The sequence below is a fragment of the Palaemon carinicauda genome, chromosome 7 (assembly GCF_036898095.1).
Source record: "Palaemon carinicauda isolate YSFRI2023 chromosome 7, ASM3689809v2, whole genome shotgun sequence".
NCBI lineage: Eukaryota > Metazoa > Arthropoda > Malacostraca > Decapoda > Palaemonidae > Palaemon > Palaemon carinicauda.
In genome coordinates, this window is record NC_090731.1 from 168,571,779 (window position 1) to 168,597,184 (window position 25,406).

General features: G+C 41.0%; 1 protein-coding gene across 1 annotated transcript in view; it reads left to right on the plus strand.

Annotated features, from left to right (window-relative positions):
* The window catches only part of EndoA (endophilin-A), a 443,293-nt gene that overhangs the window by 404,668 nt on the left and 13,219 nt on the right, over window positions 1-25,406 (plus strand). The window contains exon 11 of the mRNA XM_068377602.1: window positions 7,856-7,945. Within this exon, the coding sequence (XP_068233703.1) occupies window positions 7,856-7,945 (90 nt within the window). The remainder of the gene's footprint in view (window positions 1-7,855; window positions 7,946-25,406) is intronic.

Here is a 25,406-nt window from a genome sequence, read left to right on the forward strand (position 1 = left end):
GCTCAAGGAGGACACTTTCGAGTTCTTGTAGCCCACCTTCTTCAGGCTACTCGACAAGAGAGCCTGTGCGTTGTCGTGGTCGAATACCATGAGCTCCTTGGGTTCCGTTTCCTCTTTCGACGCTGGCTTCTGCTTCAGTCGGATGAAGCAGTCTGGGTAATCTTTAAAGCTTGGCCAGAACTGGATGTCATTTAAGGGGACGGCTCCCATCTTCTCCGATATGTAGAGTTTGCCGTTGGTAATTGGCATAAACTTCGCATATCTCCAGGGATTGGTTTCGGAGCAGGTTGGGAGGTCTTGGACTCTGGGTTGCTTGTATGACCCTCGAGAGGCGGTGAGACAAGCTTCACTGAGCTCTCTCTCGAGTCTCGCTTCCCTAGCTTCGCCTTGTTTGCGAATGCTCTCCATTAGGGCCATAAGATGGGCCAGTTGCTGGCTCATGTCGCCTGATGGGGGGTGTAGAAAAGAAAGATGTTGAGGGTAACGGCTCTGGTGCCGGCACAGACGGAAGGGACTCCGACTCGGCATCGTCTTCGTCTTTCAGAGGTAGGGTAGACTCCTCCTCGGGATCATCTCTAAGAAGATCCTTCTCGGTGTCCGTGGACACTTCAGACATCTTTTCCTCCTTTTGGATGTCTATGCCTTGCAATGCCTCACTGACATCCGTCTTGATGGCAATCTGGACGTAGGGAGGTTCGGGTCGTTCTTGGGGTACGACAGCTTCACTACCCACTTTCGGGGAACAGAAAGCCGCGCATCCTTTCATTTGGCAGGTACGGTCCTGGAGAGTTCTTGTGGAACCCTCGTACCCATTTGCGCAGCTTTTCTCGTACTGCATCCTTCGACTCCGTTGACTTGGGGTTGTCGAAACCTTCGGTTACCAAGGTCCGGCAGATGTTGCAGTCTTGGGGGTCCCAGTACCGCAGGGTTTCGGTAGTGATGGTGCAGGGGGCATGAGACCTGCACGCTTTGTGACCACAGAAGTTCCCACTCCTGTGGTTACAGAAGATGGCATCGCACTTCATTTGGTCCTCCTGTAAAGAAAGGAAATTTAAATAAGTGTGCGGTTGTTTATTTCCTATAATAAACAATTTATGCAAAATATTAATATTAATATTTTAACCATTATAGCTTAGGATAGTAAGCTAGAAGGGAAATAGGAAAGATACATACATGTGTCTCCTGCTCAGCCAATTGCTGTGACCTCCCCAGAAATTAAAGTTATAGTTTCCATATCAAGGCAATCTCAAGCAGAAGGGTTCTAACCCCTAGGGATAGAATAAGTGTACAGTATACTAATACTGACCCTTCTTAAGATCTTTAATATTGTGGGATAAGTTGTCAACTGATTAACTATCAGTGTATTGAAGGAAATCTTTTCTTTCAATATAGGATTGGTCTCAACAATAGACTGTGCAAGGATACACAAGGATGAGTTAGTACCTGGCGGCACTAGCTGACAGAGCGAGAGAAAGCATGGAGTAAATGGCTGCCTTATTACAATGTATGTTTACAATAAATAAGGGTGTAAGTATTTAACCTTACTGCCTTCCTCAAGAATGAGGGTTCAAATGGAAGGGGAGAATGCATCATTCAAGCTTCCATCCAGTCACACGATCCATTGCCGGTCACTGCCGGCTTCAGGGATTTGGATGGCAGTCCAAGGGAGGACTGAAGAACACTCAATGGTAGAAGGGTCTCCCACCGGCAGCCGTCACAGCCAGCACAACCTTTCCCAGAGCCTCGCGTCCATAAGGGAAAGACTGATTGACCATACAGCTGCTTATGTAGAAGCCCAGCCGGCACCACAATCTACCCGGCAAGCGGTGAGATTGTAGGACGACGGCCACAGAATTGCGATAGCTAGGCCATCGCTAAAGGACAGAAAGGGGCAGGGAAAAGGATCCTGTACCCAGTGTAGAAGTAGGCGGCAGGATTGCCGCTAGGTGAAACTTTGTTTCGGTATCGGCGCCGTCCTAGGCGGCAGAAGAATGTCTATTCTTCAGCCTGGGGTCTGCCGAAACAGGACTAGTCTTCTAGACTGCAGGGGAGAAGGTTGTGGCATCATACTACCACTTCAAGTGCGGCCTAGGGAGGCTTAGCCTCCTATGTCGGCGGCTCTAAGCCGGCAGGGGAGTGACTACTCGCCCTACTGCTCGGCCGCCGGCAGAAAGAGTGAATACTCTGAGGTTCTGTCGAGAACACAAGCCGGGATACTTGCCGGTAAAGGTGGGAGACAGAATACACTAGCCTAGTTAAGCCGGAGTGAAATACTCTATGGCAAGACCAAGATAGGGTTGTCGCCAATGGCAGCACTCAGAGGGAAGGAGGGATTACCCTTAAATCTCCACAGGAGACGAGTATCGAGTTATATAATTAATTCTAGGAGATATACTATCTCCCGTTCAATTGATAAAACGATACTCGAGGGTAAACGGGGATAATGTCTGAAAGTGTACTAAAGCGCATAGGCTAGGTAGCCCAGCGCAGGGCGAGATTTCGGTTACCTAAATCACCGAAACTCTAACGTATACAATCGACATAAGGAAGAGGAAATTTATATGCATAAAATATCTTTACTTGTATAATTATGCCTAAATAGCTTTCATAATTTATTAATGCTATTACAACTGCGAATGTCGTTCTGCTAACTAAATAACACATGCGTAACAAACGACAGCGCCCATGGCGCCTACGGTGAGCGGCTAAGCTCCATAACACATAATAATTACACTAATTTCACAGTGAAGCAGGAGCTAAAAATTATACACTGTAAAGAGTAAATACTCAACTTTCCAGAGGTAGAAGAAGCTAGAGATTGCATTATAATTCCTCTCAGTAACGATCACAAAACGTTAGGATGACAGGGAAAACCACCGTGCGCAATTGCTACAGAAATAGGAATGAGTGCCATCTTGGATACTCGTAATAGTACGGGAGGAAGGGTAACCTTGATAACGGCTCCTCTTCTGTTTTTGCCACTCTTCCCCCTCGAAACGAAAATGCTATTCGGGGTGAAGATTGCTACGTGTCGTATCAAGATATACGTCCCCTGATATTATGCGATATCCTTAAGAGAAATTTCAAGGATATTCGTACCAGGTGTTAGAATTCTGGAGACCTAAAGGTCAATTCTCTAGGAATATCACTGTAGCCAAATATCCCTTAGAAAGCTACCAATAGGAACCTTCCATCAGGACGACATGGCTTGAGCCCAAAAGTATAATTTTTATGAATCTAGCTCATTTTTTAGCATTTTATGATTTGTAAAAGATCTGATTTTGAAAGATGAGGAAATTCAGTTTTAAAGTATAAACACAAGGCAGCAAATTACTCTTTTTTTAATCTGATTTCATCCGTAACTTGTTTCTCATTCTAAGTTGGAACCCATTCATTGTAAGTCATTGTATTCACTTAGTGCAAAATTTTATTCTTGGTAGTTTCATATAAATTTAGATAAGTGAAAGATATGTTCCAAATTAGTATATGGTAATTGGAAAATGAATCTGGGTTTAGGGCATTATTGTCATTACCAATTTTTCTTAGATTAAACCGAATTCATGGCATGATTGGCCGAAATAGTTTTCAAGTCTTATCAGTACATTAGTTTCCAAAGAAGTTCAGATGTTAGAAATTAGACTAGTTTGAAGACCATTTTTTGGATGTTTAGTTACCTAATGTACCCCAAGGAGGTTAAAAACAACTTGAAATCATGCATTTTTTCTAAACTTATTTACAGCTGTACATGGATAATTTGATTCAGATTTTGCTAAACATAGGAAGTTTAATCACACGGAGTGTTGAAATTTAGATGGACAGATTATAAGTTTTGTCGTTGATAGATCAGTATCAAACTTCTTAACTGCTAAATATTAACTCTTTAGTTAAAACTTTGTAACATAAGGAGCAGGACACTCAGAATTGACTGCAAGAGGAATATAACGTTACCTGTTGATTTCATTTTCAAAGTTAGAAAAAAAATAGTTAAAATTTTAATTAGACAAATTTAGTTAATGCAGTAATAATAAGTTCTATTTTTGCATAGATGACATTGAATTATCATCGCTACAGTAGTCTGCATATAAAACTGTCTTATATCCCTTTAAATATTATGAAAGATAAATTATTACCGCTATAATTATCATCATCCAAGCTACAACCTTGATTGTAAAAACAAAAAGTTACGAGCATAGGAGCTCCAACAGAGAAAGCCTTCCAGTGCTGAAAGGAAATAGAGAAGTAAAGAAATATTTTGCTTTGTAATTCCTGTTCAGTATTATCTGATAAACCTTATGTTTAAATCACAAGCAAAACACTGTTTTTTTCAGTATATTATATTTCTTGTGGAATAAGGCATGATAGATATTTTCTTTTCTTTCAGGCCAAATCACATCTAAAATCTCTTACTTAATTTTTTTCTTTTGAATTCTATGGCGCTTAGAATGATAGCTTGTGTAATATTTGTGGTCAGCTCAGAGACTAAATTACAGAAAATTCTTCTTTTATACATTAAAGTTGAAGAAGGGGACTCATGGATTTGTAATGAAAGATCATGTTTTGTGTCCATGCCATTGGCTGTAATTTCCATGTGAAGGAGAATTACTTCATTACATCATTATCAGAGTAATTCTAGGTGATTGACCAATACTAATCACTGGTATTATAAACAGTACATTTTAACAAGTTTACTGTTGATACAGGTCTTTTATAATATGTGTTTGGCTTTTTCATTCATTTATGGAAACTTAGGTTGATTATTGGTACACTTTTAGACCAAAAAAAAAGAAAAAAAAACATTTTAATTGGGTCTTGTATGGTTATTAGGAAACATGTTTCACGGAGAATATTTTGAGAGAACAATACAAAAATTGTTTTAACAGTAAAAGTTCTGATATCAATTATTTTCTTAAAGAGTAAAGTTATTTTTGAAAAGGTGGTGTCATCAAACAAATATATTTGTTCTCAAACCGTAGGACAAATTTAGTTTAAAATTAAGTTATTACTGTGAAATGGGATCTTATATTATAAAGTCATAATGTTATTTGATCCTCTGCTGGATAGCACTTTTCAGCCCTGTTCTTTGTGCATTTGATGCAGACTTAATACTTTTTTAGGCTGGTGTTTTGCATTTGACATAAGCGATGGGTCTCTTGACTACTATAGTAATGTAGTAGCAAAAATCTAGGCTATGGCTGCCCTACTAATGCATGCAATAAGCTTGTAATAATTGGATTCTTTTAGGTCAAGCTTACAGTTGCCATAGAAGGTTCAAGTTTCAACCCCCGAACTACAAATTTAGATATATTTTTGTATTCAATAGATATATACCTGCCTAGTGTTTTTGGGGGTTTTGTATGTTTACAGGTATTTATTTCTTCCATTCCATTGTAGTTTATTTGAAGAGTGAAACTTTACTATTTGTGTATCAGTAATTCTATTTGAAATTTCTGAAAATTTATGGTAGTTAACACCATAATCTTTGATACTCGTGAAAATTATGTTTTGTGAATGACTGCATAGCTCTCGAGTTTCACTGTGTACTGTAGCTCTTATTCAGACATTGCTAATCTTTAGTTTTTTAGTTTTTGTTGGGACAGAAATTTAGCCGTGGATTTTTTATACTAGTCTTTAAAAATTCAATATCATTATATCCATAGAAAAATATTCCCTTTACTGTAAAATCAGCATTATAATGAGAGTATGGTATCAGGTCAACATATAATTACCTCTCATAAATATGTTTAGAAACTAAATTAAGTTTTATCTTCTTTATGAATCCTGTAAAAAGTTTAAACTCCCTATAAAAACAAATAAAGAGAATGGGCATGGGGATAGACTACTGTCTACATCACCTTTAAAATTTTGGGTATCCGTGACAATTGATCCAAAGGAAAGATAAGTCGAGCTTGGCACACATTGTTGATTCTCGTCGGATACATCTAGTCAATTTAGGTTTTATCAAGGAAAAATTTTGTAAATTAGTTTCATTGTGAATATAGAAACTACCTTGAAAAATCATATTTATCCACATCTTTGGACTTACCAGTCTTTTCCCATACATATTCCCATACAAATTGTGGATAAATTTGTATCTAGTTCTCTCCAACTCTGAGTTAAACCAGGAGCTCTAACCCCTGGCAGAGATTAGCATACACATTTAACAGGCCTTTGCTGGTGTTTTAGGTTTCTCTTTGAAATTTAATATCCCCTAGGACAGGCATATTATACCTGCCTACTGATCTATTATACCTGCTGAGATGTATTTGGGCTCCCACTGCAGAGGGGTTAAGACCAGTCATTTCAAAGAAATCTGAAAGGGCTAGATTTGAAATGGATAGAAATTTTCAAATAACTCTGATGAACTTTAAGTTAGGAGGGAAGGTTGTGAAGATGTTGGAAATAGAATAAAACAAGATTGAGGGATGGTGTGTAACAAAAGAATTCAAAACAAATTGATAAATAAAATCTATTATCCTGTAATCAGACCAGTGAGGATGTCCACTATAGTTAAAAAATATGGGTATTAAGGAAGGAGGGACAGAAGCTATAGTGAACAGAAATGAGAATGTTCAAGTGTCTTTTGTGGCTCTTGTTGCACGAGAGGCTGCCAAATGAAAAAAATAGGGAAAGTGCTAGGTGGTAAAGATTACTGATATGATAAGAGTGCCATGATGGAGACGGTAAGAATGTGTAGGAAGAATGGATGAGGGGCAGAGTGAGGAGGGCTAAGGTTGAACTTAGGAGTGGAAGGTCAAAAGGGAGGCAAAGGATTTCATGGTATGGTAAAGTGAAGGAGAATCTAGAGAAGTCCTTGCAGATCAAACATTGGCTGTAAAGTGCTATTTTGGTTGCTCTATTGATTATATTTACTTTAAGAAATTGTCTTTAAAATTATTTAATGGATAAGTTGATAAACAAAATAATTGATCATGGTATCAATGCAAACATAATTTTGTTTCCCTATACACAAAAAGTAAAATAGTCTGCAATGGTATGGAAGATAGCTGTTGTTTGACAAACAAGGTTTTGCTACTACAGAGCTTTAGACTATACGGTGTATGTGAAGATTATTCATGATTCTTCAGAATTATGAAATCAACTCTGAGAGTGCAGTTGGGTAGATGTAAGAGTTGTTAGTCTATGAAATATGTGTCATATATGACATATGAGTGTAATTTTAGGCTTTTCATAGTTCTGCTAAACAAATGGGTGGTTACGGTCAAACAAATATATATCTCACTTAGTTTTTAATCAACCTATGCAGAGTTGAAGGTGGTACTTACGCAAAATATGGATTTTAGTTATAGTATCATAGTACTAGTAGATGACTTGCTTTTTTTTTAGCATTTGGAGATTGTTGGCGATGGAAAATTATCAAGGTTTTAATTAGGCCATAAGAGGACCAAGGACCCAACAGGGTTCTAGTATGTAGTACTAACATCATTCTGTATTCTTGTCCAAGTTGTATATTGATTTATATACAAAATTGATATGTCATGGACAAATATTACTAATTTTTACTCATTTGTGCTGGGTTCAAGGATGACACGATTTGGCACATTTTTATTGGATTTTTATAATTTATCAGAGAATTTAAGACTGATACTTTTTAGATTAGATACTTATAAAATATAAATTCAGCTCATGCTCTCAGGATTGAACCAACGCATCACTCATTTAGATATAAGAGTTTTCATAGTGCATTATAGTTACCATTAGCTTTTAAGAATTTAATTGATTTCTAAATTCATATTGGCTTAATTAGAATTAATTAAATGTAAGCCTTCTTATATACTAAATTATACTCTGGGTTGTGGTTTTACTGACTTGTATGGGTTTCTGCGTGTGTGAGCAGGCTCGTCCCCCCTGCCTTCCCCAATGAACCCGGGCACACCCACCTGGGAGCCTCTCTTCCCCCCTGGAGGCCCCCCGCGCTCGGCTAATGGTAATCATCGCTCAAGTGCACCCTAATAATGTAACCTACACTGCTTGTTTGTTGTTTGCAAGTTATAGAACTGGGCATTGAATCTACATTCATGCCATTTGGATTCAGGAATTGAAATGTTCAATGTAATAATATTGATTTAAATATTTTGATGATTAATTAAATTGTACTGTATCGGTGTTGTTTTGTAATGACACTTTTAGTTGAGGGCAGTATTTTAAATGAAAGATCAAATAAACAATCTTAATTAAAGTACTGTATGTCACAGATGAACGGACAAGCTGTTGGTTACCTTAATGTTGTTGTGTGCCGCACTGCATGCTGACCATTGTGTGCAGCAGCCATTAGGAAATGCTTCTTGCCTATACATAGAGTTAGCAGTTGTCCCAAATTCCAGATGTGTCTTAGGAAGGTTATGTAACTAAAACTCTGAGGGCCAAAAATCATCAAAATAAGTGATAAATCATTAATTAACATTTGATGGGCTGGGTCTCTTTCATTAACCTCCCTTTCCTTTTACTATTTTCTGCCTTGTTACATACAGTATTGTGATTTTTTGAAATACCTCTGTAGTCACTTGAATATAGTTGGTAGTACTTGTTAATTGTTCATGAAAACTGCTGTATTAGATAAACTGGAAGACTGGGATGTCAAAGTAACATGATGGGAAAAGCACCTTAATCAATCAATATTTATCTGTTTGTTATTGCACCTTTTCATTTTTGCCACAAAGATGCAACCAAAAACTGCATGGAGATTATGCTCATATTAGTCGCCCCTCACTTTGCCAGTGTGTAGTTGAGTAATGTAGTATGACATATTTATTAAGCATAGTTTTAAGTGGCTGTATTTTAAGTATTTCTGCTAAGAATAATGACTTTGAATGCTGAGTAGTTTAAGCTATAATCACAGGAGGAAATTTTTAATTTATTCTTCGTTGAATATTCAACTATAGCCTAGTGTCCAAATTTTCAAAAGCATTTTTATCTTAACTATTACTTCATTACCATTATTTCTTGACCATCTTTTCTTTTCTAGTGCTATGAACACCTTTATCTAATGATGTAGACCCAGTGTTCAGACAAACTTATTTATAAGGATTTGTCACAGTAACGATTGTTTTATAAGAGAATGGCTATCACATCCATGCTCAACAAAAATTGAGAATGGGTGCTGATTATTAATGAGGTCTAAGTGTAATTGCACAAGGGGAATTAAGTATTTTCTGATGATTTCATAGTTAAGACATGTAAAAAGAAAGTTTTCACAATAAAGTGTATTTTCAATACTTACCCAATATTCATATGCTATAACTTCAAGTCTTTAAGTGCAAGCTTGATGACAAGAAAGAGTAAAAATTGATTTTCCTGTATTTTAACTAATCTGTCTAGTTGTTTACACTCCTCACCACTATTGTGAATCATTAGAAATTTTTGGTAACTATCTTCAGTATGAATCTGAGTCCACCAGCTTGTGGGGAGGTAAGAGAATGTATACTGTGTATGAATATTGGGTAGGCATTGAAATGGTAAATTTTATTTCAAAAGTTGCTCAATTGTAGTGAATCTTACCAATATTTATTTACTAAGTACAAGGCTACGTCAATCTCAGTGGATGGATAGGTAAAATCCACTACGTAGGCAACATTGACTTGAATGTTAATAGAAATTCCTCAAATGCTACTTTGCTGTAATCCCGTCCTTTGCTGTCATTACTTGTGACAGCTTGAGGAAGATGACAGGCTTAGTGCTTTTCTTCTTACTGCAAGTGTCATGAGAAGCATACATTACAAAAATCAGCAGGAAAATTTAGAGGGATATGTAAGAACTCCCAAAGGTTTAAGATAACATATTCCATGCAGAGACTAAAGGACCTAACATGCTTCACAAATAATGAAATATTTCGATATCGGAGGCAAACATGGAATTGTTCCTCTATTCCGTTGTACTTACAACTTTCACAAGGGAGAGATTCTTCAAAAAATTTAAAGATGTGGCCACTCCTCTGATGTCATAGGCTCTTACCTTTAGTATTGGTGGTAAGGCAACATCTTGGTTATGGTGAACATCAATAATTAAGTTCTTTAGTAAGTATATGGCATCTTTTAACATAGCAATGAAATTTTTCCTGATAGCCCAGAAAAGGTTCTTTACATTCTGTCTAAAAGGTGAAGCTTTTACAGAATACTTTTATAATGCTCTGACTTGATTCATGGGCATCTCTTCGAGGTCTCTATAAATAAAATATTCCAGAGCAGGTAATGTTACTTGCTTGAGTAGGCCTTTGGCTTTGTAATCATTCTTTACCCAGAATTCAGGGAGGGAAAAAAGATAGTATTGTGTAGTTAGGGGCGAAGCAAACATTTCACGTTAAGCTTGGTACCTCACTTACCCTCCTGGCAGTGTAAGAACTATGCAGAAGAGGATTTTCATTAGATACTCTTTTAAACCCAGTGAAGGGATTGGGTTCATAAGGATTCCCAGATAGATATTAAAGTAACATATCTAGATTCCAAGAAATATGTCTAGATATAGGAGCCTTAATTATATAGGATCTAATGGTGACACTAATGTCTGAGCTGTTAGACATGTCAAGTCCAGTTTGCTTAAGCTCAGATGCCATCATTGACCTAAAACCTTTAATGACTGAATCTAAGCTGTTTTTAGCTTACTTGATAAACAAACAAAAATTTTATGTTGTTTAGAGCAAGTTTGGTAGCTGATATCTCTCTAGACTAGGAATTGTTAAATTAGACTGTCCACTAATACTGATAAAGGATGTTTCTGAGGCAGAGATAGATAGCCTAGTGGGCCTCAAAATCCCTTTTGTTTGGAGCAGAAGGAGATTCTACAAGTGGTGAAAAAAATAGAGGGTGTTTCAGTGTGGATGGTGAAAGTGGGTTGTTTGAGCCAATCTCTTCTGGGAGGAAGTAATCCAGGAAGCCCTAACAGAAGAGGCCACATATCTTGGAATCATTCTCTTTGGGGCCAGAATGAGAGCCAAAGTGTCAGCGTGGCATGGGTAGATCTTTGAATTTGGTCAGGACATTTCCATATAGCGGAGAATGGGAAAAAGTCGTAAAAGTTAAGCTTCGACAAATCCTGGGGCATGAAATTGATTACTCATGCTGAATGGTTTTGAAATTGAGATCAGAAAGTATTTAGTATCTGACTGAATAAATTGGTGAACGTATTTCTTGGCAGACCTGGGCGTGAATTCATTTTATCTGCATAATTTTTCTACTAAAATATTCATCTTTTCTGAGATAAACTGGTGGATCAGAGTGATGTTTCTTACTCCTGTCCAGTAAAGGAGCTTCTGTACAAGGAAATAAAATGTCTTGAAACTGTAAGATGGAGCAGTCATGTTGTCCAAATGGAGAGCAGTGAAGTTCTTGAGCACCAGATTTTTGTCTAAAGTCAGGTCCTTGAATACTGCCCGAATCTCAAAACCATTGATATATAGCTTTTCTTTTTCTTTGCTTGATAAACCAAAAATGTTGAGTTCAGCCAAGGTTGCATCTGAACACTTGTCCAATACATCAGAACACTGTGAAGTCTGGGTTATTTGCCTTATAGTGGGTATTGGGTAGAAGGTGGTCATTGTCTTTATTCTACAAGAGAACTTGTTCTAGATTGGAAATGGAGGGAACTTAAAAGTAATTCCTTGGCTCACAAGATTATTGTTAGGGAAGTTGCAAGGACCAGCCTGTTGTCTAAGTATAGGAGAACTTATGCAACTAGGAAACATAATCACTTCACAACTGGAGCCATGACTGTTGTGAAGGCCTGTGGGGCTGTGCTTAGGTCAAAGCATAGTGTGTGGAAGTGGAAGATCTTCCCTATGAACATGAATGTCAGAAGCTTCCTCAAATATGGAGGAATCTTTATGTGAAAGTAGGAGTCTGAAAGGTTAAAGGATAGATAGCATCCCCTTGTTTTTTGGGGATTGACAATTAACTGATAGGTTCATTTCTTTAAAGAACCTTGTGAGGAGGACAAATTCAATGAGATTGGAGATGTCTAGAACTGGTTTCCAATCAACTTACACCTTGGGCAGTCCAAAAAACGGATTTTGAGCGAAGCGAAAAATCTATTTTTGGGTGAGATAGCCATGGCGTCCTGATGGAAGGTTCCTGTTTGGTAGCTTCCTTGGGTATAAGACTACTAAGATATTCCCAGAGAATTTAACCACAGGTTATCACAGAATTCTAACTTCTGGAGCGAGTATCTCAAAGGTTTCCCTTTAAGACATCGTAATACAACAGGGGACACGCATGTCTGAACGTGCCACATAGCTATCTCCACCCCGAACAGAGTTAATGCTTCGGTGTGTAAGGACTGAGAATAGCTGGGAGCCGTTCCACAGCTAATCTCACTCGTGGCTACTACTGATACTCGAGACGTAAACAAACGGACGCCATTGCTCTAATGACGTCACGCGCGTCTTTATCCTGGCGCCAGTTGCTGCCCATCACCATGATACAATTGTGTAGGGTGGGAACAAACTGAACGAAGTAGTAGGGAGGGTCCATCAGGACGCCATGGCTATCTCACCCAAAAATAGATTTTTCGCTTCGCTCAAAATCCGTTTTTTGGGCTCAAGCCATGGCGTCCTGATGGAAGAGTACCAGAGAATCAATGTATCGTGGTAGATTTTCCCCCAGAGTTAAGTGCCTAGGCATTGACAAAACAGCAAAGTAATCTTAGGTAAGAACCATAGGAACGAAGTATCCTGCCCCCCATTGGTAGGAAGTTCCCATGGGCTATGCCGACGTCAAAGTGGTATTGAAGGGCTATTCATCTTGACAGAAGAACTTTTAAGAACTTAGAGATGAAGCAGAATGTTTGATATTTGTATAGGAACATTCTGAAGTAGGCCAGTGGTGGTTGGGCACTGTGTATAGAGTTCATCTCCTGATTATCAGAAGTAAGTATTCGTGTAGGAACCTTACTGAGACAAGGTGAATATAATTTAGGATTAGACATCTTAAATTCTTCATGACCATAAGAAAGGAGGAATAAATAAAACTATGACAGTATGTATTTCATAGTAAGTAGGAGCTGAAAGAGACGCATAAGTAATAAAATAGAAATTTTATTTCACAGTGCAGAAATTAAATAATTTACAGCAAAAGTAAAGTTCATTTACAGTAATAATAATGTACATAGAAATAAAGGCTTGCTCTTGAACCTGAAAAGGAATTTCAGGATTAGTAGGTACTCGTTCTCGAGGAACGCAAGTCTTTAAACAACACATCATGCTCAAGGCATGCGGCACTTGTGTGACACTATGACATTTCACCTGGGATAAGAACAGTTATAAAAGCACTAAGTGTTTTTAGACATCACTATGAATCACTCGAGGGTCAACATAGGCACCCGAAGAGTTAGAGTCCCAAGTAACTCACTGTTCTACGCAGAGTTAGGTGCAGGTTTCATAACACTACCTGCGGCTACCACAAAATGTTTGATTTCGTGCACTTGTTTCGCATAATGTTTAAAGAAAACTCGCGAGGACTTCCAGCCCGTAAAGTTTTTAAGGCTCTCAAAGTCCATGCTCTGAAAGAAGTTCAGAGAAGATGCCACTTTTCTAGGATCATGACCAGCGGGTGTACTGTTCGGATCCGCTCTGCGAATGAAGTAGGTGATTTTCGCTCTTAATTGTTTCAGTGACAGGTCGCTGCCCGATGTTTCTCCTTTGAAGAGTTGGCCTCCACCAAAGTTCGAAGTTCTGCGAAGATAGACCTTGAGACTCTCTACTGGACATAGAGAGACATCCTCCTTCAGGGGGCATATTCTCCAAGGGCCCCATCTTTTGGTGGGTAATTCATTTTTGGCGAGAAACGTCGGATCAGGGGAGAGGGTCACTTCTCCTGAATCAGCAAACAGGATGTGTCCCTCTTCTCTTGATAATGCCACTATTTCGCTGACTCGAGCTCCCGAGGCGAGAGCAAATAAAAATATAACTTTCTGAGTCAGATCCTTGAGGGGGCATGAATCATTGTCCAAGTTGGAGGCGAAATGGAGCACCTTGTCTAGTGACCAGGAGATCGGTTTCGGAGGGGGTGCTGGGCGTAGGCGAGCACATGCTTTTGGCAGTTTGTTAAAGATGTCGTTGGACAGATCAATTTGGAAAGCATATAGAATTGGTCTAGTCAAAGCCGATTTGCAGGTTGAAATCGTATTGGCTGCTAATCCTTGTCCATGAAGGTGAATGAAGAAGGACATACAGAAATCAATGGTGATTTCTTTAGGATTTTTTGCTTTAACAAAGGAGACCCATTTCCTCCAGGATGATTCATATTGCCGTCTCGTGGATTCGGTCTTGTATTCCTCTAGGAAGTCTAGACTTTTCTTCGAGATCCCAAACCTCTTCTTTGCGGCAAGGGAGAGAAAATCATGAGATGAAGGTCCTTGATTTTCGATGATGAAGCGAAGACAGTCGACTTCTGTACTTGTTGAGAGAGAACTGGGCCCGGGAGAGGGATCAGCTTGGGCTGCAGCTCCAGGACCAGGGGGGTACCAGTTGCTCCGGGGCCACTTGGGAGCCACTAGGGCCGCTGTCCCTTTGAAGGTTCTCAGTTTGGAGAGGACTTTCAACAGAAGGTTGGTGGGAGGGAACAGGTATATCTTGGACCATCTGTTCCAGTCCAGTGACATGGCGTCCACCGCTTCTGCTTTGGGGTCCTCGTACGGGGCTATGTACAGAGGAAGTTGATTGTTGTCGCTCGTTGCAAAGAGATCTATCTGAAGTTCTGGGACTTGATGAGAGATGAAGGAGAATGATCTTGCGTCTAGAGACCATTCCGACTCTATCGGGTTTGTCCGAGATAGAGCATCCGCTGTCACGTTGCGGAATCCTTGTAGGTGAACTGCAGACAGGTGCCACTTCTTCTTCTCCGCCAGACGGAAGATTGGGAGAAGCACCTGATTTATCTGGGGCGATCTTGAGCCTTGGCGATTGAGACAACGAACTACCACCGAGTTGTCTAGGGTTAGACGGATGTGGATCGAGGGCGGCGGGGATAACTTCTTCAGAGTAAGAAGGACCGCCATGGCCTCCAAGATGTTTATGTGGAACGTCTTGAATAGTGGAGACCAGGTCCCTTGAGCTTGTTTCAGGTGGGAGTGACCTCCCCAGCCCTCCAGTGAGGCATCCGTGTGGATGTTGAGTGATGGAGGAGGGTGTTGGAGAGGAATGGACCTTTTCAGGGCCTTTGCTTCCGACCACGGCTTTAGGAGGCGTCGAAGTCTGTTTGGAAGCCGTCTCTTGAGGTCTCTTCGAGCGATGGATGCCGATCGTCTCCAGACTCCCGCGGCATCCTTTAGCTGTGCACGAAGCACTGGGTTTGTCACTGAGGCGAATTGTAGAGAGCCTAGAACTCGTTCCTGCTGTCGTCTTGAAATGCGTTTGGATTTCAGTAGTTGCTTGACAGACCCTGCTATTTCCTTCCTTTTCTTCTGGGGGATGGAAAGGCGGTGTGACTGAAGATTCCAGTGGATTCCCAGCCACTGAAACTTCTGAGCTGGAGAGAGGCGAGATTTCTTCTCGTTGATCTTGAATCCCAGGTGTTCTAGGTACTGGGTAACTTCGGCGCAAGACTTTGCACACTCTTCGGGCGATGGAGCCCAGACTAGCCAGTCGTCGAGGTAGGCCATCACCTGGACGTTTTTTAGGCGGAGCTGTTGTACTATGGCATCCGCCAGCTTTGTGAAGATCCGAGGGGCCACATTGAGGCCGAATGGCATGGCCCGGAAGGCGTAGCTTTTTCTTTGGAGTCGAAATCCTAGGTAGGAGGAAGCATGATGGTTCATTGGAATGTGCCAATAGGCATCCGCCAGGTCTATAGAGACCGTGTAGGAACCTTGAGGCAGAAGGGTCCTTATTTGTTGAAGCGTCAGCATCTTGAATTTGTTGTTCTCTATGAACTTGTTGAGGGGGGATAAGTCCAGAATGACTCTGAGCTTGTCTGAGTCCTTCTTGGGAACGCAAAACAGTCTCCCTTGGAACCTGGTGGACTTTACCTTCCTTATCACCTTCTTGTTCAAGAGGTCTAGAACATATTCTTCCAGAATGGGGGTCGATTGTTGAAAGAACCGCTGGAAGATTGGGGGTGGTTGCACCCAACTCCAGCCTAGACCGTTCTTGATGATGCTGTGTGCCCAGGGATCGAAGGTCCAACGATCCTGGAATTGGCGGAGTCTTCCTCCCACCGGAAGCACTTCATTGCTTCTGGTGTCCCGAGGACTTGTTGCCTCGGCCGCTAGCTCCCTTTCCTCCTCTACCTCTGGAGGGACGACGAGAGGCGTCTCTGCTTGCACCCCTGGACGAGCCCCTACCTCTGGCATGAAAGGTAGTGGATGGCTGCTCAAAGGCAGGGGTGAAGACCGGTGACTGTGACAACACCGGTTGGGGGACCAATTGAAAGGTCTGCTGTGGTTGGGCAACCACTTGGGAGGTAGCGGGTCCCGGAAACTGACGTCGTTGTTGACGTTGCTGGGGTTTTGGCTTCTGAGGTTTCCTCTTAGGCTGAGGTCCATCGTCCTGAGAGGTTTTCCTTTTTCTGGACATGCCCCACTTGTGGAGAAGGTTCCTATTCTCCGTGGCGGCTCTGTCAGTTATTTCCTTGACAAGGTCAGAAGGAAACAGGTGCTTTCCCCAGATGTTGGAGGAAATCAGCCTCCGGGGTTCGTGTTTCACGGTGGCACCGACAAACACGAATTCACGACAGGCTCTACGAGCCTTTATGAAATGGTACAAGTCCTTCATTACTGTAAGTAAGTGGGATTTGGCTAGTACCATGTAGTGATCAGGTACTCTTGTGTCACAGGCCATAACTTCAAGTTGGACTTGATGAGAAAGAGATGCCGCAAGCCTCTCCTTCGTGTCTTGTTCCCGGCGAAGGAGGTGATCATTGAGCTTAGGGAGGTCTTCATTAAACTGACGTCCGGCGACGTCAGGATCGAGCCTACCCACGACGAAAGTATGTTGAACATCTTTCCATTGTCTAGTGTCAGGGGGTGTCACGATGGAGAAGGGTCTGCACTCCTCCAGTGCAGGGCAGGGTTTTCCTTCTTCCGCCGCTTTAAGGCATGCAGCTAAGGCCTTTTCCAAGAAAGGAAGAACCGCAGTGTCAGGTGCGACATATGTAGGATGCTTCTTGCTCAAGGCAGGAAGCTTAGAGCAGGTAAAGCCCCTGCTCTTAAATGCGGAGGCTAGTATAGCCTGGGCCTTTGCGAGATCGAACACTATCTCTTCTTTAGGTTCGGTCTCCTCCTTCGAGGCAGGTTCGGAACGAAGCCGAACGTAACAGTCCGGGTAGGCCTCGAAGCTTGGGAAGAACTCCACATCTTCCAACGGGACCGTGCCGATCTTGTCACTAACAAAGATCCTGCCGGTCGCAATAACCATATGCTCTGCATACCTCCACGGGTTGGCATGAGAGCAAGCTGGGAGATCCTTGACCGAAATCTTCTTCGGTTCTCTGGATCCAATCATTGACCTGATGGACTCCTGGTTCTCCTTCAGTCTGTCGTCCATGACAGCTCTAATCAGCTGGATCAGTTCTTGGGTAGAAGAGGAAGGATCCGGGGTCGAGGAGGTAGACGGAATGGACATTTCCGTCGGTGTAGGAGTAGGCGGAGGGATGGACGAGGGAGCAGTTCCAAGCTCCGACTCGGTGTATTCCACCTTGTCTTCGTCCTCTTCGGCTCCTTGAGCCATAAGCGTCTTCTCCGTGTCTTCCGAGACGTCTGAGATCTGTTCATCATCCTCGGAATCTAAACGACACTCGTGCATGGACTGAGCCATGACCACATCAGGTTCCACCGTAATTTGGACAGTGGGGATTGCTTCTTTTGGAACCACTGAGTCAGGGGAGGCCTTAGGGAACAACAGGGACCTCAGTTCTTCGGTGGCCAGGTACGGTCCAGTAGCATTTCTCTGAAAGCCACGCACCCACTTGCGCAGCTTTTCACGAGCAATGTCTCTAACCTCCGCTGAGGGAGGGTTATGGAAGGCCTCAACTAGGTAGGCCTGGCAGACCGTACAATCCAGTGGATTCCAGAACTTCAAATCCCCTTTCTTGTCTGCACAAGGGGCGTGAGTCCTGCAAGCCGTATGCCCGTAAAACTGCGGGCGTTTCACAGCGCAGAAGGCGAAGTCACACTTCATCTGCTCCTCCTGTGGAAGAAAGAGAAAATGAGTATGGGGGAGTCATAGGAATGGCTCTTAAACTAAGTTAATATTAATCATTAATTTTAACTTAAAGAAGGTGTGATGCATAGAGAATGAAACAGTAAAGGAGAACACGCTCCATGCATCTCGCCCGGCTGGTTACCATAAGCTTGGTCCTGGGATAATCCAAATGACCGAGATCATTGGATATAGTTTCCTAGGATTCCCATTATATTGGAACTCCATGGAAAGCCAAGGACAAGGTTGGGATCGAATTCATTCGGTTCCCAGTTAAGAGCCAGAAGGCCTCATTAAAGGTAACTGCTTCTGGCAACCAGCCGTGCTAAGATGCACATAGCATGCTGGAATTAGAAGAATGCAAAGAGACAGCATGATCACTAATAGAGCAGTACTAGGTACTGATCTTAAAAGCAAAGCAGCTTATCTATTTGCTATGTAGGGCTATCTTAGTCTTATGATAGCTACAGTGAGGGGGTGCAAGTATTCTTGACGCCTCCGGGGCATCCGGCAAGCCGCCGGCATGCCGGAGCTCGCTCCAGCATAGATTCTGGCACTAGAACAGACAATTTTCAAAGTCAGTTAGATACCAGGATGGCGGCCGCCGGCACAACGGCGGCACGCCGGCAGGGAGCGGCGGCTCCGGCAGCCGGAGGATGCCAGGTTGGTGACTGGGGTAAGGATGGTACAGGTAGTATCGGGTTGCCGGCAGTATATGCCGGCACTCCGGAGATCGACCGGCAAGCGGACGATTAGATAGGAGTAGGAGAGCCGCCGGTAGTAGCCGGCGGCAGCCGGCAGTCCCTCGGTACACGGGGGGCTGGCGGCAAGGGTAGGGAAGTCACCAAGAGGGAGGCAGGTATTGCCGACAGTAGAGGCGGCAAGAGACCGGCACCCGGATAGATAGAGAGACAGGGGGAGGGGGGAAAGGATGCAGGAAGTACCGTCAGGGTTCCAGACATCCCTCCCCCTCCCTGAGAGGGTGTACCCATGATAGAGACAGGCTCTAGCATCCATAAGCAGGGGTCACAGGGACCGGGAGCAGGTAGCCCAAGGGAGGACTAGGGAACACCCAAGAGGGGGGGGGGGAGACTCCCCTATGCAGAACTACACTAGTAACTAACCTTATAGGACACTATGAAGGTATATGTACCAGAGCGGACAGCACAGGGAAGCTCGGGTAGCCCTACTCATCCACCCTAAGGAGGATTTGTAGGACAGGGGACAGATGAGTATAAACTAACCTAAGCATAGGCTAGGCTATACAAGAGATAGGTGGGGAGGGAGAAGAGAGAGGTCTTCCCAGGAAGGGTTTCTGTACCAGAGCGGCCACTAAGGGAAGGGAGGACACTCCCTAACCTAAGATCAGGCTGATCGGCTAAAACGGTGCAAGAGTACAGTTTCAGCATGGAACAGAGAAACCTTCCTAACCCGACCTAGAGCAGGGCTAAAAGTCCTGAACTAGGCAAGGAAGAAGACATATCGCTATCGCAGGAAAGTCATAGACTATCCTAGCCATAGAGGTAGGCTAGCCTAACCTCACTCTCAGACGCAATCCTAAAGGGGGTTCATTCCTTTAGGGAGGACTGAGAGGCGATATATATATACTCTATTAGACAATTAATCCCTTTACTCAGAAAAGGGATCAAGGCTAAATAGAGGGAATGCCAAGGCAGGGGATGAAGGAAGCATATAGGGGTCCTAAGGTTAGGTTAGGCTAGAAAGAATCACTGACTAGCCTATCCCCTATATGGTCCCTGAAGGCGAAAACATTTGCATCACTAGTCAAAAGTATTGTAAAATAATAATGCCACTATCTTCATAACTTAGTCTAGGATCACTAATAAATCATGCATGAACACTTGTAAGTAGGCTCCTGGCCTGGGGGCTATAGTAGCCGACTGGTATGAGGTCAATCGATGACCGATAAAAAGCGTCTAAACACGATATAAAAGTTCCTAGCTATGAAGACTAAATAAACTAATGTATTCGATTAGTATATAATGCCGGAAGCGTTGTTGTGGCTAACTAAATAAGACATGCAAAACAACAACGACGCCATAAAATGGCGGGTCCGGTAGAGGCACAGCTCTGCCACAAAACATCAATTATTTCGCAAAATAATATTTACTTTACGGCCAGAGCTTAATTAAACAATACTGGAACCTTGTACTCAACTTTCCAGAAGAAGGCGAGGCTGAAGGTAACGACATAGCGAAGATGCAAAGCGATAAAGTTAACACAAGGGAAAATCCGTCTAAGTAGGGCAGCTACTAAACAAAGGATAAAGACGCGCGTGACGTCATTAGAGCAATGGCGTCCGTTTGTTTACGTCTCGAGTATCAGTAGTAGCCACGAGTGAGATTAGCTGTGGAACGGCTCCCAGCTATTCTCAGTCCTTACACACCGAAGCATTAACTCTGTTCGGGGTGGAGATAGCTATGTGGCACGTTCAGACATGCGTGTCCCCTGTTGTATTACGATGTCTTAAAGGGAAACCTTTGAGATACTCGCTCCAGAAGTTAGAATTCTGTGATAACCTGTGGTTAAATTCTCTGGGAATATCTTAGTAGTCTTATACCCAAGGAAGCTACCAAACAGGAACCTTCCATCAGGACGCCATGGCTTGAGCCCAAAAAAGCAGTTGTAAAAACCTGAGCAGGGCATAATCAATTCTTCGATGGCATTCTATTTTTTATAAAGTTCTCCACATCCTCTTTACATCAAAAGAAAGTTGGAAATCAGCATGGGGTTCTTGCAGCCCAAAGAAATCTTGCAAAATAGTGGAAGTGACAAAGGTTTTGTGAATATTGAGGCAATGGCTGCAGGTGTATATATCAAAGATTTCACAGGGTTTCCACGATCCTTTTTCAATGTGAAGCATACAGTATATTAAAATGTCTTAACTAACCTCGAACTTTCTGCTGATACGTTATATTCCTGCAAGGAGAGGTACACATATCTCTTTCTCTTACCCTAATGCAAAGACTACAGTACGTTTGAATTGATGTCAACAGTTGCATGTAATCCCCAAATTGGTACTATGGCCGAGAAAAGTGGGCACACCTTGGACCTTCCTGATTCCAACAGGTTTACAGCTGTCATGTAAATTAATGGCAGGCCTGGCATTACAGCATACAAAGGACCAGGCATAGATCCTCACTATAATGGGCTGCGATATTACGGAAGCATTGTTGAGGTTGTCGTAGTAAAATCTTTTACTTTACCCTTTTCTTTAACATATCAATGTCCCATTACTTATTTAGTTAAATTTTGGGGAAAACTTGTAGCAACTGAAAGTGAGTAGAGAAAAGGGGAATGATTTTAGGAGTTGGAGAACAATGATGAAAGATAGAGGGAGAAGGACCACTGATTGAAAAACTGATCATCCAAAAAGCAGACATTTTACAGGCTTTATCTTTTTCCCTTCCATCCTTATCCTTGAAAGATAAAATTTTGATTTCAGAGAAACCGTAACACACCATGAATTTATCCAGCAAATTGCAGACCTGACAATTACATCTTCCACACAGTGAGTGAAGACCATACTTGAAATCATGAAGCCAGATTTTACATCAACCCACAAATTATAAAGTTTTGTTTAACACTGACTAGCACAACTTTTTTAACATAACTCAAAGAGAAAAAATAAGTAAAACAATAATACTACCACACTAGCAAAACCATGTCTTGAAGCTAAAACAAATAACTCGCTATCTGATGACAAGAAGCAAACTGAAGTTCGTTTCCAGCATTGCTAACGATCCACACTGGTGTTGAGAGATGTAAGCAACTGTACGTGCTAGTTAATATTGAGGAAAACTCATTTTCAGTTTTTCTAATCATCATGATTCTGCTTTAAGCATATAACATTTGATTATTGGAAAAAATTAATTGAAATAATCTCATTCTTTAGAAATTGCCACATATTTCATTGTTTTACTAGATATTGAGAAACTGACAAGGAGAAAAGTTTGTATGGTAAATGAGTAACGCTTACCGACTACAACACAGTACAGTATAAGTAGTACATGGTTTATAAAATTATTAGAGTATCTTGATCTATACTGTAGGAACTTTCCAATTTGGTTAAGTATTGTCTGGTTCATGAGAGAGATTGGTTATCATTTTATCCAACATTGCTGTTCATCATAGTGCAAATTGGTTATCAAATAGTAATACTCCTCTTTATGTTGTTTCACCTTATGTCATTTAGAACTTTAAATTGCTCATCCTTAAATATTAAATAAGAAAATTACATCCATGCTACTGTACACCATTTTACACGACCTTAGGTTGGTCTCTGTCACAGAATAACAAATAAGAATTGCTAAAAAAATAAACAAAATTATTTTTATGAAATTAGAAAATACAGGCATGAAAATAGTATAATACATTACACAGAAAATATGATAAATATAAAGCCTTCTGAATGGCATCCAGTTCAGGACAAGTTAGTGCATGTATCCTGATTGAAGTGCTGTTGGCTTCGTTACTTTGTTAAGTAGAACAATTAATTTGCGAACTGTTGTAAACAGTATGATAGGCTTAATGCTTAATCTGAGACTGTTAAAGGTAGAATAGAAATTAGTTCAAACATCTCATTAATAACTTAAAATGAAGATTACAATAGGATAAAGAAAAGATTCACAATGACAAGTCGAACAGCCTCCTGCTTTTTCCGACTAGTAGACATGTCGCCTACATACGTAATTAGTCGTTATCCTGGCTGTGCATATGCACTGAAGTTGTCCTTTTGAATTTGGCAATAGTTCTTGACTTCAGCCTTGGCTCCCCAAAAAGTAAAGTTATTGAATCTAAGCATTATGTTATAATGTTGCTAGATTAATTGAACAAGACCATCAGATATTAAAAGAGGGAAAAAGTTATAAACATGTATGCACCTTAGGCCCGGCTTGATCAGTGGTGTCCATCTTTATCAATGACAAAGACCGCATTCTTCAATATATTACTGAAAATACTCTGTCATCACTAGTTTGTTACTAGTTCGTTACTTCTAACTCCGCCTTCTTTAAAAATGCAAAGTTTAAAGTAAAGCAGCCATTGCTAATGCATTCATGCTGTATTACTGTTGTACATTTTTTAATATTCTATTTGGTTTTTGTAAAATGACATCAGGTTTTAAGTATTTGTCATCTACTGTCATTAAGTACAGTACAACATAGGGATCATAAACATTAATTTGAAATTCAGTACAATTAACTATGTACATACATAAGTACAAATCATTGTTTTACACGAGTCATACTTCCAAAGAAAGTCAGATATGAGTGTGATATTGAAGAACTGCATTTCAAAGAAAACTCGATAATTAACTGTAGTGTTACCTGTTCACATTTGAAATGTGTACTCATGGAGTGAATATATACAAACTTCTCTCTCGCCCTGGCCTATAGTCACTTGTTTTTCAGATCCCACCAGAAAGCAACTTTCTATAATCAATGTATGTAATGTGCAGTTTTTTTTTTAATGTAGGTAAATAACCAAGCGCTTTAATTTTTGTTTTATGAGTTTCATTATATCTGATCTTTCATTAATCACTCAGTTTAGATCTGGATGTGATTTTATTCCTTCTAAGAACAAGAAGGAGAGAGAATGGACAGCTTCCTTTCTCACCCAAGTAAGGCCTATTAATTGCATGTCAAAGGGGTTACAACATTTGATTCTCTTTCTTCCTGAAAAGAGGATTATGTGAAGACTGGTGTGACTCCAATTGTAAATCAGGAAACAATATTTTAGTGCACATTTCAAGAAAACAATATCGTAAATTTCACTTAGAAAATAAATGGATCAGATAATAGTACCCGTATGTGGGTAATAATATTAATGACTTCTTATAGTCCTTGAAGCAAGTTACACTCTTCAGTCTAATATCAAAGTATTGTACACCACTGTTGTTCTTGATTATGCTAGTAACACTGTTGGTCTAGGTACATATACAGTATATGTATATATATATATATATATATATATATATATATATATATATATATATATATATACAGTATATATATATATATATATATATATATATATATATATATATATATATATATATATATATATATATATAAGCTGAAACACTTGTATGTACAGTATGTGTATACTGTATATGCATAAGCTGAATGACTTATCTCATTCTTTGTGGCAGAAGGGTATTTTGGGCTCAGGCCATGTCGTCCTGATAAAAGGTTCCTATTGGTAGCTTTCTAAGGGATATTTGGCTACAGTGATATTCCCAGAGAATTGACCTTTAGGTCTCCAGAATTCTAACTCCTGGCGCAAATATCCTTAAAATTTCTCTTAAGGATATTGCATAATATCAGGGGACGTATATTTTGATACGACAGCAATCTTCACCCCGAATAGCGTGTTCGTTTCGAGGGGGAAGAGTGGCGAAAATGGAAGGGGAGCCGTTATCAAGGTTATCCTTCCTCCCGTACTATTACGAGTATCCAAGATGGCGCTTATTCCTATTTTTGTAGCGATCTCGCACGGTGGTTTTCCCTGCATTCTCCAGCTTCTTCTGCCTCTGGAAAGTTGAGTATTTATTCTTTACAGTGTATAATTTTTAGCTCCTGTTTCACAGAGAAATTAATGTAATTTAATGTTTTCGGAGCTTGGCCGATCGCCGGAGTCACCATGGGCGCTGTCGTTCATAATGCATGTGTTATTTAGTTAGCAGAACGACTTTCCCGGTTGTATTAGCATTAATAAATTATGAAAGCTATTTAGGCACAATTATACTAGTAAAGATATATATATTTATGCATACAATTTCCTCTTCCTTATGTCGATCGTATACATTAGTGTCTCGGCGATTTAGGTAGCCGAGATCTCGCCCTGCGCTAGGCTACCTAGCCTATGCGCTTTAGTATACTTTTATACATGATCCCCGGTTACCCTCATGTATAGTTTTATTAATTCATCGGAGGATAGGATATCCCCTTTGAATTAGTTATATACAGTAACTCGATACTCGTCTCCTGTGGAGAATTAAGGGTAATCCCTCTTTCCCTCTGAGTGTCGCCATAGGCGATAACCCTATCTGGTTTTGCCATAGAGTAGCTCTCCGGCTTGACTAGGCTAGGGTTTTTCTGTCTCCTACTCTTGCCGGCGAGTCTCCCGGCTTTGGTTTTTGACAGAACCTCAGAGTATTTAGTCTTTCTGCCAGCAGCCGAGCAGTAGGGTGAGTAGTCACTCCCCTGCCGGCTTGCAGCTGCCGGCATAGGAGGCTAAGCCT